This window comes from Neolamprologus brichardi, chromosome 15 (genome assembly GCF_056152115.1).
Source record: "Neolamprologus brichardi isolate AB-2024 chromosome 15, ASM5615211v1, whole genome shotgun sequence".
In the NCBI taxonomy this organism is placed as follows: Eukaryota; Metazoa; Chordata; class Actinopteri; order Cichliformes; family Cichlidae; genus Neolamprologus; species Neolamprologus brichardi.
In genome coordinates, this window is record NC_142118.1 from 340,001 (window position 1) to 356,185 (window position 16,185).

General features: G+C 48.4%; 1 protein-coding gene across 2 annotated transcripts in view; it reads right to left on the minus strand.

The window, feature by feature from the left end:
• Positions 1-16,005, minus strand: part of LOC102783287 (kinesin-like protein KIF13B) — a 35,213-nt gene extending 19,208 nt beyond the window's left edge. For both annotated transcript variants that reach the window (XM_087851999.1, XM_087851998.1), the window contains exons 1-23: positions 15,859-16,005; positions 15,654-15,744; positions 15,337-15,419; positions 14,456-14,549; positions 10,161-10,173; positions 10,019-10,079; positions 9,686-9,778; positions 8,047-8,227; positions 7,840-7,927; positions 7,631-7,765; positions 5,841-5,953; positions 5,177-5,288; positions 4,665-4,877; positions 4,475-4,585; positions 3,638-3,772; positions 3,371-3,501; positions 2,774-2,860; positions 2,456-2,646; positions 1,811-2,024; positions 1,557-1,719; positions 1,224-1,370; positions 342-491; positions 82-207 (exon numbers count right to left, since the gene is read on the minus strand). In XM_087851999.1, the coding sequence (XP_087708125.1) occupies positions 82-207; positions 342-491; positions 1,224-1,370; positions 1,557-1,719; positions 1,811-2,024; positions 2,456-2,646; positions 2,774-2,860; positions 3,371-3,501; positions 3,638-3,772; positions 4,475-4,585; positions 4,665-4,877; positions 5,177-5,288; positions 5,841-5,953; positions 7,631-7,765; positions 7,840-7,927; positions 8,047-8,227; positions 9,686-9,778; positions 10,019-10,079; positions 10,161-10,173; positions 14,456-14,549; positions 15,337-15,406 (2,628 nt within the window). In that variant the 5' untranslated portion in view covers positions 15,407-15,419; positions 15,654-15,744; positions 15,859-16,005. The remainder of the gene's footprint in view (positions 1-81; positions 208-341; positions 492-1,223; positions 1,371-1,556; positions 1,720-1,810; positions 2,025-2,455; positions 2,647-2,773; positions 2,861-3,370; positions 3,502-3,637; positions 3,773-4,474; positions 4,586-4,664; positions 4,878-5,176; positions 5,289-5,840; positions 5,954-7,630; positions 7,766-7,839; positions 7,928-8,046; positions 8,228-9,685; positions 9,779-10,018; positions 10,080-10,160; positions 10,174-14,455; positions 14,550-15,336; positions 15,420-15,653; positions 15,745-15,858) is intronic.
• Between the last annotated feature and the right edge of the window lie 180 nt (positions 16,006-16,185).

Here is a 16,185-nt window from a genome sequence, read left to right on the forward strand (position 1 = left end):
GGTGGGTTTCTGCAGCGTTTGGGAGGGGCACGGTGGGTTTCTGCAGCGTTTGCTGGACCTGTTAAACTGAAATCATCTCACCACGCAGCGGAGTCTGCGCTCATGATCTCCATCTGTGCCGCTCAGCTGCTTGTCAGGACCGCCTCCACCTTCCTCTTCACAGCTCTCTGTACCACGCCACACTTCGACGTGAAGCCGACCTGCCACCTGAAACACACACGGCATTTCAGCTCCATCAGCTAGCTGCTGACTGTGCGTTTGGTGCTGTGCAGGTGAGTTCAGACAGTTCAGAGGGAAAAACATGGCGGCGAGATGCCGGCGTAAACCCAGAACAATCGTACCTCTCCCTTCTGGTTGATGATGGGCACCGCGTACTGCAGTTTGACATCGTGGAACAAACAGGCCAGGAAGACGTTGGCGACGCCGATCAGGCTGTGATTCTCCTGCTCATCGAAGAACGGGTCGGCACGTTTGAAGTAGGAGCGCATCACCTCGATCGGGAAAGGAAGCAAGAGTTAGTGAGGACGTATAATCATCCACCCAAACATCTGCACACAGCTGCACCAACCACAGAGAGAGAAAACCTCAACATGCAGACGGGACAAACTGCAGATCGAAACACCAACCTGCTCTCACCCCGCTCTTCTTCTCCTGTTTCATCTCCAACAAACTGAGTGAAAGATGAAATTTGCTCCTTTAAGCTGCTATAAGAGTTTAACCTACACCAGGCTCAGCCACCTTCAGGCCTCGAGCTGTGCTTCAGGTTTTAGATCTCGCCCTGGGTCAACACACCTGAATCACCTGATGAGTTCATTAGCAGCCTCTGGAGAACTTCAGGACATGTTGAGGTCATTTAGCCATTTAAATGTTGGATCAAGGACATCTAAAGCCTGCAGGACTGCGGCCCTCGAGGCCTGGAGGTGGACGCCACCGGCTGTCACACTGACATCAGAGCGAGCCGCAGGTTATCGTTACCTTATCAGGTTACGAGACGTTCACTTAGTTAAAACTTTAACAGCTTTCATGTATCTGCTGCTGTCAGCAAAGTCAAAGTTCTGCAAAAACATTTATATTTCTCAGTTTCTCACTTTATGTTTTTTGTTCCCAGCTTTCCCACAAATGAGCTCATACTTCCCTCTGACTAATGAGCGTCCCTGCTGCGCGGTTTCATCAGTTCTTGATGCTTCCTGTTTGTGGTCGTTCTAGTTCGTGTCTCCACTCACTGGGTTGTCTTCGTCCAGCTCCTTCCACTCCTGGTAGAGCTCCCTCATGTCCACCAGCCGGTTCTCCATCTTCTCCAGAGCCCAGATCTGCTTCCCTTTACCTTTACGCCGCACCTGGATGGCCGGCTCGCTCAGCACTGCGTCGCGCTGCGGCGACAGGAAAACCAAACGTGACCCTGTCAGCATTTCCATCCTCACAGTCGGCTACAGCTTTACAAGTTCAATCCAAGAGGACTGAAACATCATTTCAACACAAACTGAAGCCTTCATCATCACCTTCTCTTTAACAGGCACCACGTTTGTTTTAAAGCAGCCGGCGTCACGCTGCTGTACCTTTCTGTTGGCGTCCAGGTTGGCGGCCGGGATCTGCAGAGTGACCAGATACTCCGTCCTTTTGTTGAGCTCCTCAGCAATGAAGCCGGCCTCCTGAGCCAGCAGCCGAGCCCGAACAATCTGCTCTTTGAGGCGCCGCAGGCTGCGGGTGATCATGGCCTCTCTGCAACACAAAGACACGATGAGTCAGCCACACAGCAGAGGCTCCGAGATTTCTTCTTTGGGGTCCGACAGAGAGAACAGCGTAGCGCCACCTGTCCTCGCTCCAGCGACGCACACGTTTGTTTGAGCTGGCTGACAACACGGCGGCAGCAGCACCGCCCGGGACGCCCGACGGTTTCTCGGGGGTGACTCGCTGGCGGAGCTGCTGCAGCTCCTGTTCATACATCTGCTTCTGGCGCTCCAGAGCGCAGCGCTTCTCCTCCTGGTGCTGCTTCTCCAGCGTCTGCAACACCGACTGCAACGGGTCTGCAGGAGGACACGAGGAGGAGACACCGATTATTCTGGCTTTCGATTAAAGACACACTGAGTGTGAGAGTCGTGGCTGGAAGCATCGCAGACACACAAACGCTGATAAACACTCAAACCACTAACAGATAAAACCAGAACTGCTTTTGCCTGTAACACAGTGAAGTTATTGTATCTGACTTTGGCTGTTCTTCACATGATTTATATTTATTATATAAATAATAATAAATAAATTATATAAATATTATTTCCCAGCAGCACAGCTGCCGAGTTTGAAGTGACAGAAACAAAACGCTTTTTTTCTCCTTTTAGGTCAAAAAATAAAAGAATTTTCAAAAACAAACAAACAGCTTTTATTAGCTCCTCATTCACAACAATGTTACGATTTGAAGGTCACGTTTGGAGAAAGCATCCGCCCCTCTGTGACTCACCGTTGTTCCACACGCCTTTCATCATGACCTCGGCCTGGGCGAACTCGTAGCCGAAGCTCCTCTCGCTCGACACGTCGCTGTACGCATCCAGCTCGCCGACCTCCAGGCAGTCGCTGCTCGAACACTTTGTCATCGCGGCCTCCTCCTCGTCCTCGCCCCCCTTTGGCAGCTTTTGCCTGGGCAGGTTGATCCTGTGCTCGCGTGTCGAAAGAGGAAAGAGCGAGTCGGACAAAGAGGAAGCGTCGCAGAGCGAAACAGAAACACTTTGTTACCACGTGTAACAAATGTGACGCCGCAGATCCAGGTTCAAACACACACCTGAAAAAGTGGTTGTTCCCCCACAGGATCCTGTCGCCATGGTGAAGCTGCACGGGGTTCACGACCTCGGCGCCGTTCACGTACGTCCTGCAGACAAAGCAAACATTTGATGTGCATCTACAGAAACAAATGAACTCTCCCAGAAATATTAAGTATAGTTTTAGGTTGTTGCATTATTATTAGAGCACGCGGCTCTGATTCATAAAAACATTTATTTCAGTCGGGCCTGGAGTATCCTGGAGTATCCTGGAGCATCCTGGAGCTCTACAGCAAAGCACAAACCCAGGGCATCTTTTCCTGAGATGGATTCACTCAGTCTGACATCAGCAGTGAGGGCGAGCAGCCAGGAGTTTGCTGCACGTGATCAATGACCAACATGGACGGAAACAATAACACTGGACAAATATGAAGCTGTTAAACAGAACACAGCTGCTGTCACCAAAGTGCTGGGTGCACGATGCTCGTCACTGCTGCTCACATTTAAGGCAGCCGTGAGTTTGACCTGCAATCCAAGCTGAACGCAGCTTTGCGAGCACAATGTGAGCACTGCAATGAGCCGCTCTTCTGCAGTATCGTTTGTCACGGCTAGCTACATACTTAGCATTGCGGTGAGGAGTGAGCACCACGCCGTGGCTCTCTGTGACGTCGATGACACAGTGTTCTGCGTGGATGGCCATCCCACACAGCTGGATGTCCTGTGAGTCGGCTGAGCCCACGCGCGTGTGATCCTGGATACACAACAAATGGTCAACAATCTGAATGCTAACAGAACAGCTGCACCTGAGCACATCTGCTGTTAATGCAAACATCTAATCAGCCAATCAAATGGCAGCAACTCGATTTAGGATGGTGAGTTCTCAGTACTTTTAGGTAGTAGACCAGCAGCTCGTTGAGGGCGGGGTCGGCGTTGAGGTTGACCAGGTAGCACTTATCGTCGAGCACTCGGATACCAGACGACTGCAGAGAAATGCCCAGGCTCTCCAGCTGCCGCTGCCGCTCCTGCAGAGAACGTCACGTTCAACAACAGAGCGACTGTTCTGATCTGTAGCTGCTTGATGACAGAAAGAGAAGTGGCTGATGCTGAACATAATCTCCATGAACAGAACAGACTGATGACATGTGTCAATAAATGAATTGATTCTGAGTTCAAAGAGTTTTTAAAAATAGATTCCTCTGGACAGAGATGGAAAAATAATGTGTTCAGCGCGTCCTGAAAACTGAAGCGTTGAGCTGCAGTTCCTCTAACGGCCACTTGAGGCTGCAGGTCTACGGGCTGCTACAATGACACTGTTACCATGACTACCACCACTTATAGATGCTTTCAGTTCATTTCAAACCTCTGCATCCATTTGAACACTGGTAACGCGCAGAGGTTGGGGATGCAACCCTCTCCCAGTGACAAACAGCTGACTGAAGTTGCTAACCCTCTTAGCTGTGCTGTTGGCGTCTTTCGCCCCATTTCATAGAAGGATGTGACCGACAGCACGGCCGCGTGTGCAGCACTGTCCGTCTCAGCGTTGGTGAAATCCCATCATTTACTTAGTTTGTAGTTTCACTGTTTAACAGCGTTTACACCTTCCTGTCAAAGCCTTCGAGTGTTGGCTGATGACTCCAAACGCTGAGGATTTAAACGCCATCAGAAAGCCACGGTGACGTGTTTTGTATGCCGTCTTGTGTGTTTGTGTGTTTGCGTGTTGCTACCTGTGCAACGGCCTCAGTTTTCCTAAGTTTGTCCTCCCAGGTAACCGTCATGTCTTGGATCAGTTTCTCCGACTCCTCCAGGCGCTCCTTGAGCTCAGGGGCCTTCATGGACTGAGAGTGACAGCAGCTTCATCAGACTCTGGACACGTGTCATTATTACCCATAATGCTCAGGCTGAACGAGGCCAAACCTCCGCCTCGGTGAGCTGCTCCTTCAGCTTCTCCACTTCCTCTCGTAGCTCGCGGATGATCCTCGCATTGGGGTCTTCGTTCACCACGGCGTGGTTGACGATGTTCTTGGCCCGGTCGGCGTAACGAAGAGTGGACAGCGTCTCGTCGTAGTTGTCTGCCGCCGGGCTGATAGTGGCCACCATGGCGGTGCGACTGTTCCCTCCGAGGCTGTCCTGCGGGTACGAACATCGCCTTAAATTCAGTTACTAACCCCATACTGAGCATTACAGTAACATAATTAAGCACAATGACTTATGAGCACGTTGGGGAAACAACAGCTCACACCATTACAATCTGGAGCCAAATTAAAGACTGATTTCAAATGGAGCCTTTTTCAAACTGAGCAGAACTAAACAAACAGCAGAGCCTTGAAACGTCACAAAATTAATTCGAGGCTAAAGAAATGCCTCCGATGTGAGTCTGCAGTGCGATGTGAGGCTGCATACTTGAAAACAAAGCTCCTTTCTTGTACCTTGAGCAGCCAGGTGAGCACCGAGTCTCTGTAGGGGACAAACTTGCTCTTGTTCTTGCCTGCTCCGTGGTCAGCCAAGGCAGAGATGACTAAACCCAGAGTGCTGAGAGATCTGCAGGGAGGCACAGAGACAGGCTTGTGATGCTGAGATTAGTCCACACCTGAACAATCTCAGCTTCAAACGACGGAGCGAAGCACAGACTCAAAGACGGATGCCGATGCGCTTCTGCAAAACATCTTTAATTGCAGAAACTAAAATATGCTTTAGGCGTTCACACTGGTGAGCCAATAGCAGGCTACACACATCAGAGCTGCTTCAGCACTAAAGATGCTCAGAGATGCAGAGAAACAAGAAGTTTCCAGTAACTTCAAACAAACACGGCTGTCTGGAGGCTCTAGAGCCGAGGAACTCCAGGCCTCGAGGCCGCTGTCTCACCCTGGGTCAGCACACCTGAATCACACCTGATGAGGTCGTTACCAGGCCTCTGGAGAACATGCTGAGGTCATTTAGCCTTTAAATCAGCTGTGTTGGCTCATCATCTAAAACCTGCAGGTCACCGGCCTCGAGGCCTGGAGGCGGACACCTCGGCTCTAGACTGAAGACAAACAGCAGCAGGCAGTAAAACCGTCTCGACTGTCAGTGTCACAGGTTGATTTGACTCACTTGTTGATGTTGCTGCCTTCTTTGAGCCGCTCCCCTGCAGCTCCAGTCTTCGCTGCGCGCTCACTTCCAGCCAGATCCACCAGACTCAGCTTGCTCACCTTCTCGCCGCTCGTCTGCAGCAAATACACGACGAGTAGTGATGTGCGGATCGATCCTGAAATATCGATTCCTCCGATACCAATCATTTATGTTCTAGAATCGATTCTCACATTAAAATATCGATATTTTAGTAATTTAGGGTAAATTTGTAGTTTATCATTAACAGGAACACAGTGGAAAGAAACTATAACATTCGGATTGTCTACATTCAAAGGAACTACTTCCTCTTCCGCCTTTCATAGTCATGTGCGAAATACGGCTGTATAAACGTCTCGCAGCCCCTTGGCGCGCACTCACAACAATGGCTGAGCCTGATTGTGCGGACGTATTTTACCTCCGCAAACAGCTGAGACGTGGTTTGCGATACATGTGGCAAAAAAGTGCTCCAAGAGTGAGGTGTTGTGGACATGGGGGGGGGGGGTGATAAATACATTTCACAGTGTTTATTTATCGGATAAAATACGTTAAATGTCACCGTTATTATTGGCCGGCCCAGAAACAGCGGGGGTGTCCAAATTCAGAGGCTGCTTCCACCTGAGGACCCGGCCTTCGTGGTCTAAAGAAAGCCGGGTAGTACGTCACGAGCTCCCTCGGTGGAGTGAAACTCTGCTGTCTGCTCCTTGCTATCTAACATATAACCGGGCGCTGGCGTAAACTCTGACGGAACCCTCCCGAGGGATTAATAAAGTTAATTTTAATTTAATCTAATCTAATCTAATAACTTTATTCTCAGCCAAACCGATTTACTCCAAACTGAGGGTTGGCATGTATGGTTGTGGCAACATCACTAACCTTGTCAAACACCTCATAGTAAATCATATCACAGAATATGAGAGTGTATGTTGAGGCGAACTGAAGAGGAGGAGAGGGACAGGTGCTGCTAGGGCGAGACAGACGTCTCTCACAGAGTCCTTTAGTGCTGCAGGCAGGCAACGTGTTCAAATAGCACAACTTCAGATTTTTTATTTCTATATGATGAACTCTGCATTATTAAGTGATAAGAACAAGAAATCTGATGTCCTGTAATCATTATGACGCTATAATTTGAGATACAATAAATAAAAGAAGTTTTTGTACAAAGTATCAGTATCTGATCAGTATCGTCGATACCTCCCTGAATATTACTTGGTATCGGATCGGAAAGGAAATCAGTGGTATCGCACATCACTAACGACGAGGAGCTCATCGAGCTACAATCTCTCAGCTTTGAATGAGAACGACTCAACAGAAGCAGCGATTCACAGACAAAAGACGAATAAAAACATCTGTGTGTCGCAAATGTTGACGCAAATTATTATTTTATACCTTTTCTATAGATGTAACTGAAAAATGACACATGATGTGTTTTTGTCAGAATGCTGACAGCAAAGTGCCGACAGACACCGACAGGAGTGTTTATACTCAAACACTAACAGGTCGTGTTGGTGGCTTAACAACACAATAAAGAAATAAGTTCCTCCAGATGTTTGCATCACTCTTTGAGTCCGGTCCTGGTACCTGACCGCTGTCAAAGTCAAATATGCACGAGGGCTGGCTCAAGACTTTTGCACAGTGCGATGCAGGTGTGGCTGGTCGACCAACATCTGTTCAGTGTGAGGATCAGCTGCTTCTCAGTGCTGCGCGTTTGGACACATTTCACGTGAACTCGAGCCAATAACTGAAACATCAGCTGCACACGCGAGCGTCCTTACCCCAGACCGCAGGTCCGTGAGCGTGTGCGTGAGGATGATGTTGAACACGGCGTGCGACCTGCTGCTCTCTTCATTCATGTTTGTGGCCGCCACTGTGCGAGACTTATTCCCCTCTGACATCAGAGACTCGATGTCCTGTTGAACAAACACACGTCTGCAGCGTTTTTACTTTCTGGTCCCGATGCAGTAAAGAGAAACAGTCGGTTTACCTTGTAGCTGGTCACCGCCAGGCGGGAGAGACCGTCCACGTAAGGCCCCAAAACTTTGTGCTCTCGGACTCTCAGCGCTTGTCGGCTTCTGCAGAAATAAGGAGACAGTCTCAGCTTTGAGTCCTTCAGCTGCCCGGACGTGTTCAGCACCCTGAACGTTATTCCAACATCCCAGCAGAACGACGAGCGAGGCTCTCGGCATCTCACCCCTTCGGGTCGAGCAGGTCTCGGACCTTCTCGTTGTAAATCTCCATGTAGGACACCTCCACGGTGAAGCTCTCCCCTTCACGGGCCTCCGTCTCAGTCCTGCTGAACAGCGAGCTGCAGAGTCGAGGGATAAGACCGGGCTGCTCCGACGAGCCCATCATGGTGTACGACTTTCCAGAGCCTGAAGACAAACAATCCAGACGCCGGTGAGAGAGCGAATCACTGATCACTCAACACAGAGCGCTGCAGCTAACGCTGGTATCAGGATCATAACTAATTTAATTCATTTAGGAAAATTCAGCTGGAATAAAAGAAGCTTCAGGTGAGAGCGCTTCATGTCTGACGTGTGAGTGTGAAGGTCTCAAACAGCATCCATGTAATTCATTTGTAATCACAGGCTGTATCCCAATCCAGGGTCTGCAGCCTTAAAGGCATTTTAAGGCCGATTACGTCACAGCGACGCGACGAAGGCTGTCCCAATTCAAAGGCTGCTCGAAATGCGGCCCTCAAATGCGTCCTTCATTTCCCTGAATTTTAAGGACGTGGCGGTGTAGACTTCATGGCCCAACATATCCCAGAATGCATAGCGCGGCGGTGGGTGTGGATAATTTTGCCGGAAAAAAAGCGGCGGATGAGGGGCGCCCGAAGAGTAAACTTTAAGTACTGAATATGACGTCACTTATTTATGTGCAAATGTTTAATAACGAAGAACATTAAAACATTCCTGTTGGCCACATGTCGGCAAAGTCATGTGACATTAGTGACGTTTGTACTAACTTGGTTTTACAGCCTTTACTTTAAAATATACGCCGTTCAATAGCTGAGCTTAATCAGAGAATGATCAAAGCTCATGTAGAAACAAACAAACAAACGAACAAAAGATTTTCTCCTTCATTTCTGTCAAACAAAGCTGTATGAAACATTTCCAGCTGTTAGTATCATGGTTGCTAGGCAACCTGGGCAGCGCAACGGAGGCTAGACCGTCCCATTTCACAAGCCTCGCACTTCCGGCCTTAGCGGTCTTTCAGTACGCGGCCCTTGAGGATCGTTGAGGCTGCAGACCCTGACTTCGGGATACAGCCACGGGGGGGCTGCTGAGCCAGGCTTGTGTTGAACCCTGCAGCTGTTTGACAGACGAGGCTGATGGGCGCTGTGGGCGGGGCTGAGCCTGCCCGAGCCTGCATCGCCCGTTAATCAAAAGTTCATCTGCTTGTTTTGGTTCAGCAGATGGAAAAATGGCAAAGAAGATGCCGTCCTGACAACATCAGCCACAGCATCATTACTTCATCATGTAGATGAAGCGTGCCGCGAGAGTAAGATGTGCCATCGCTTTCCTCCAGAGCCAATATGTGCAACAGGTCAGTACCCACGTGTGTCAGGAGACACTCGGCATTCAGACAGAAACCGCGTGAAACAGGTTACTGTGGTGTGAAGTACAGAAACTAAGCTTTGCAGTGACTCTATGATCAAACTACTGAGAACTAAACGTCACAAACAGTCAAATCCTGTTCAGATTCAAGTCGCTTCATTCAAGTCTGACGCAGGAGCGATGATTCTCGTACAAATGGAAACATGTGACGCTGCGGTAGGATGTGCAGCTCCTCGTATCTTATCTTATTTTAAAGTTGTGAAATGTTACCCGTCTGCCCGTAAGCAAAGATGCAGGCGTTGTAGCCCATGAAGGCGTTGTCCAGCAGACTCTCCCCCAGGCACTGGAACACCACGTCCTGCCCTGCACACGAAACTCAGACTGTAACTGCTGAAATCAGACAAACTTAACACGAACGAGATGACAGGAAGAACAATTCTGCTGTTTTCAGACTGAGTGTGACGCCGTGTGTAACCCCTTCATCCCAGCCCCCCCACGTTCACCCCAGCCCCCCCACGGTCGCTGTCTCAGCTCCATCAATAGTTCAGAGTATCAGGAGACGTTTGTGAACAGACTGACATGAACCACTGAAAACGTACCAACCTGCAAACTTGTCTTTCTGAGAGTCGTCCATAGACCAGAAACAGTAGTCGTACGCAAAGACCTGCAGAAAACACGCGACACGTCTGTAACGTGCACACGGACCATAAATGTGTGATTAATATCTCCATCACATCATATTTACCTTCGGCTGATTCCTGCAGACAGAGAAGAAGAAATAAAATTGTTACTGATATTTAAACATAATTCTCAGTAAAATCTTTGACCACACAGACACACACGTGCACACATGCGTGCACGTGCACACGCACACATGAACTGACCTCATTCGAACCTTTGGTCGCGTTTAACAAACATCCACTGAGTGTGCACGGATGTGTTATAGAGAAACATGAGTCTACTTTAAAAGCTTGTTTTTCCTGCAACCAAGTGCTAAAAACACAGAATCAGTTTCCTGTTGTTGTCTCACTGGAAACAGGCTGACAACATGTTTGACTGGGATTTGTGCTGCAGCTGTGAAACATTTAGGCTGATGTCCGTTGACGAGCTTCCATATTGGCTGTTCCACTTGTTTTTCTGAGAAAGCAGAAAAGCAGCAGGACTGAAGGAAAACTGAGGCTTTCCTGTCTGCAGCCGGTTGGAAGACGGCTGTGCAAACCTCCAAGAAGAGGAAGCTCAGTGCAGATGGTATCTTCAAGGCTGAGCTCAGCAGCTCCACGCTGGGGAGCTACTGAGCTGCTGAGCAGAGGCGGGTGTGTGGACGGTCAGCTGATCAAAGGCAGCGGTCCCCCGAACAACTGAAACAGCAAAATGATCCACATCCTGCTTTAAGGCAAAGCTCGAGCTACATCAGGACTCCGGCTCAGACGTGACGCTGCCCCCATCTGCAGACACGTGAGCTCAAATACAACAACCAACCTGCTCCCTGCACTCAAACCAAAGCCTGAGTGTCAAACTGCAGGGAGCACAAGCCAATCACATAACAGCACAATCACCCCATACAAGCAAAACAACACTGACAACACACAAGTCTGACACGCAACAATATGGCAGCAGCAGCCACACTGAGTCACTAAAAGTAAAGGTCACACACACACACACACACACACACGCGCACACTCTAATGAAACAAGGCCTCCCTGTGTGAGACTCGGCTGGTCCATGGCAGCAGCCTGTAGTCCCGCTCTCTCCTGGGACGTGAGGACATTCCTGAGATAACTGGAATCACTAAAGCAGGACGACGGTACGTCAGCAAGTCTGTGATCAAAGTCTGGCTTTATACAACCAGTGAGTTACAAATAAAAAATGGAGACATCATAGTGAAGACATAAGATTAAATCATGAAGTTTGATGTTTTAAAATCATCCCAGGTGGCGTTTTCTTAAGATAAGAAAATAAATAAAGAGTTATCTTATCTTATATATTAAATGTTCTCTTAGAGCACACGAGGAAATAACTGTGAGTCCTCCCACAGCATCAACCTCCTCAGACCTGAACTCTTCCTCAGCAGCATTTTAATTTCTCTTTGATATTTGGGCTGATCGGGACCTGATGAACCAAAAAACAAAGAATCACCAGGTTTGTTTTTTTTACCTAATTTGTGTTTCTAAGAAAAATCAGAGCCACATATAAAGAGATTAATTTAAAATTCTGATAGAACAGTAGCAGCATAATGTCCTCGTAAGTGGATATCAGGCTCTTGAAGAGCAAGACTGAGTATTTTGGTCTAAATAACCCAAAATGTGAGGTCCATATGTGGACGTCAGTCAGGTCCTCGTACGAGGGCGTCAGGTCCTCATGTGTGGACGCAGGTCCACGGAGGTTAAAGCAGGAACAGGGCTTCATTAATCTGACAGCCCTGCTGGGCTGCAGCCTCCCCGGCTATATTAACACATATTAACACCCCTGAAGCAAATCAGCTGAACCATCAGGCAGTGAGCTGACCGAGCACAGACTTCACAGAAGAGGCCGTCCTCTTCACAGCAAACAGGGAACCTGCAGACACAGATGCCTTCTGCTTTCCACACTTTGGCACGAAACAATCGTCTGTTAGAGACGCTGACAGCAAAACTCCTGCAAACGGCTAATGTGATCAAATCAGCTGATCACGTCGGTCACTTTAGGCTTTTTAAACAGGCACTATCATCGCTTTACAGCTACACCCTTTATTATGAACTCATACTACTGATGATGGTAGCATGTGTTCCCTCCTACAGGAGCTGACCAATCATGATCAGCCTTTGCATCAACACCCTGTCAGTGCCAACATTGAGTTACACAGATATTTTACACAAATCCAACAATCGTGTGCATTTGTACGTTTGACAGTGCGACCAGGCTGAACGTCAGGTTGTGCGTCACAATCCAGCGTATTAGCATCACGCGACAATGACTGCAGCGTTTGTAACGTCCCATTGAGACAGCAGTGGTAGGACTGGAGACCAGTTTGTGCCACAGAGGCTAAAAAAGCAGTTTAACTCCAGTCGGCAGGAAGGTTTTGGAGAAGTCCGCGAGACTTGAGAAGATTATGTGAAATGCTGAAGCTTGGTAAAGACCAAATTTACCGACTGGATAAATTAGGTCAAGCCTTCCATTGAGAAGAATAAAGTTCACTTCTATAGAACCAATACTGTTGATTCTTGTTTGTTAATGTAAAATCTATCATGAGTTAAAGATGAGTTTACCACCGTTCCCGTCTGACCTCTGTCAGCCTGTAAACGTGTTCATACCGAGCCCCAAATGAGGAAACACAGCGGCGCTGAAGCGTGTCAGGACAGAAGAAACACACGGATACACACGCATGAAAAAATGCAAAGAATCACAGTGAAACATGAGACTCCTCCTGACAAAGGCAGTGATTCACTTAGTCCATGTTTGCCCTGAGGCACAGGCTGAGCAGGGGAACCTGAACGAGGACCTCCAGGGAACATCTCAGTGTCCGGCTCACTGCAACACGAGGATCGGTCTGCAAACTCAGCCATCAAAACAAATACAGTTGTGTGTGCACAGCAACGCGCTGCACCGGTGTGACATCACAAACACGACTGGAGTTACAGAAAACTCCGACACCATTTCCCTTTGCTTCTTCCTTCAAACGTGTGTCAGACTACCTGAGCAGGGCTGAGCCGCGCACACGCCCTTTGTAAAGAGTAACGATGCCGAAGACACGGAGGGAGATTTCCACGGAGGATGGGTGGAGCTTTAGATTTGAGCCCTTTTCCAACCTGAAAGGCTGGTTAGATCCTCTCCAAACTCACCTGACGGTAACTAAATGAGTGAATCTGTGATACAGTCGGTCCTGGTATTGTACACACACTACAACGCACAGCCAGGAATCTCACTGAACTGTCTGCACTTGTCCAATGCAAACAGCTCCTCATAAACAGGAGAGTCATTAAAATGTAGAGATGAGGAGAAGAGTGCTGTTGTGTAAGGCAGAGGGCCTGATGATGTCATGGTTTTACCCTGATAGCATGAACGTAGGATTTCCGGCTGGACCAGGAGATCGTTGCAGCTGCCGCAATGGCTGTGTGACCCCACAGAGGTCACACAGAGGGGGTCAGTGTGAGAAATGTAGGTGGCTGTATCGGTGAGTGCATCTGAACGTGACTTTGGTCGTCACATTCACATATTACAACTTCTGCTTCTACAAACCAACCAATAGAAATGCAGCATGAACGACCAAGTATCACAGGTGAAGCGTTAATGTGACCGAGAAGTTAATGTGACCCTCACATGGCGGCAGCCTTTCAATCATCTCACGTTATGGAGCCACGTCCACGATGTCAATACTCACAGAAACAGGAAACGTTCACGGAGCTCGTCGACGCCCTGCTCACCACTTTTGCACTGGCCTCACATTTCTGACCTGGACGCTATGTGTATGGTGCTGATTCACTGAGACAATACTTATCCAACAAAGGAGCCGTCCCTGCTGACGGCGGACAAGACGCAAACCTAAATCTCTGGATGTTCTTCAGCGGCTATCATGACAGCGACATCGCAGGGTGGGAAGTAGCAAAGGAATTTCAGCTCTGAATCATAGCCAAAGATTTATCATCAGTCTGCAGAAAAACCAGAGTTTATTAGATCCATGCTGCAAATTTCAATTTAACACGTTGTGAAGCACACCTATGGTCAAGCTCCAAGTCACGCTCCAGCCACCAACACCATGTCTGAAACACAGCTGAACAAGTCGTGGCGTGCTGCTTAACTAAAGTTTACTTAGTGTGATGTCATCAGATTGATGATCCCCAGCAACGCGACTCAAGCCGACACGTCTGCTCGACAATGTTTCCTGATAAAGAGATGAAGCTCAAGAAACTGACTGGCTAACCAGGGAGGCTCCACTGTGGACAACGCAGGATCAGATGTTGAGGTGAAAGTGGAACAAAGGAGAAAAAATAAACCACAAAGTGTCTGAAATTTAAACAGGTTGGCTTCAAACTCACAACTACTTTCTTCCATGCAACAGCTTACCGGGGGTCTGCTGTGCTCATACTGGTGAGGGCTGGATGCAGGACTGTCTGCTTCCCATCCATCTCCACCACACATTTGGTTTTCAGGTCTTTTTCTGGATAGTGGAGGAAAACAACATGTGATTTTTGGACTAAAAAAAAAAGTGAAATGCACAGTCTTCATAATGTTTAAAAGCAGCAGCTCATATACTGGGTGTCATAACTTTCCCTAAAAGTGCCGGAGTCACTCTGCAGAGTAACAGGTGGCATGCATGCATGCGTGTGTGTCCATAAGCTTGACACAGGCCAACAAAGTGAGGCAGGAAGAGGTTTTATTGAGGCTGATTCATCCAGGCCTGCACAAACACTACGACCAGTTTACAACTCCCTGTGCTGACACTAAGGAAAACCAGGCTCACACCTTCTCTTCCTCATTCCTACCTGCACGGGAAGGATTTTAAGGCGGAGACAGAGCAGCAACTTCCTGTCAGAGTAGGTGTAAGGGCATATGAGTCACAAGGTTGTATTTTATCTTTTAAAATGCTTTATTATCAGCTTTCATTTGAGGCTCTGAATCAGAAAGTGATAGCTACACTTAAAAGTTCAAAAGTTGCTGCTGCAGTTAGCTGACACTCAGCTCAGCTGTTGTCAGAAGTATTTAGGCCAGTGACAGTGCGCAAAACACGTCTCTGCGATGTTTGAATTCAAAGCTTAAAGACATAAGAAGTGCGTGCATACTTCAGAGCTTGAGGAGAAACCTAACCCTGCACTGAGCCTTACTGTTTACCAAAAGTTGAACGAGAGCAAACACAGATATGGCTGAAGTGCAGGGCTGATACTTCCCTTTGAAGGTTGCCTTTAAAAGGCTTCATTGAAACCAGCGAGTGCAGCCGTTTTACTCACCTCTCCTGTTCATTGGCCGCACACGAACAGCCACCTTTACATTGGAGTCACTGACACTGTTGTCATCCATGGTGGCACCTGACCTGCGTCACATGAATTTAAAAAACAACCAAAACACCCGTGAAATGACTTGGCGTGTACTTAATGTCACACATTGTGAGATAACACTTATTTATCCGAGTGACACCTGAACACAGCGATTAAACTGCGTTCATTTTCTAAATCACTTTAACTCCAGACTGGTGACGTCTACCGTGAGAAGATAACAAGGTAAATAAAAGAAATAAAGCCTCCGTAGTTCAGAGTAACAAACTAACCGTGTGCGCAGTGGTTCGCCCGTCCGACTCCCTCCTCTCAGGCACCTTCAAGTAGTGACACACAGCAGCTAGCCGGGCACGCTAATGAGGGCTGCATGACAGCAGCACACAGGATTAAATACTTCCACATTTACCGCCGATAAAAGTAAGCGGCACTTGTACACAGCACCGTGGAAAGCCCCTTTAAGGTCTAAGAAACACTTACGATGGTCCAGGGTTCACAACCACAGCTCCTCCACCTGTTGCATTTCCTGAAGACTTCCCGCAGGAATCAGTCAAGCCATGTCAGCTCGCAGCTAAAGGGATTTGCTGCGAGACTTAAGTCAGAGAGCTTCCAAGTCCGTCAGCTGCTCCGCGCACACGCGGACCGTCGCTATGAGACGGGATTGAGCGCCGCTCTGTGGTCGCAGCTGTCGTAGAGTCTGCGCGTCTCCTTCCAGCTGCACATGTTGGGATGTTTTAGCGAAACAGCCCCACTCGCTATTAAATAAGCCAAACTTGGCGTTGTTTTACTCATGAACAGATTTACGAG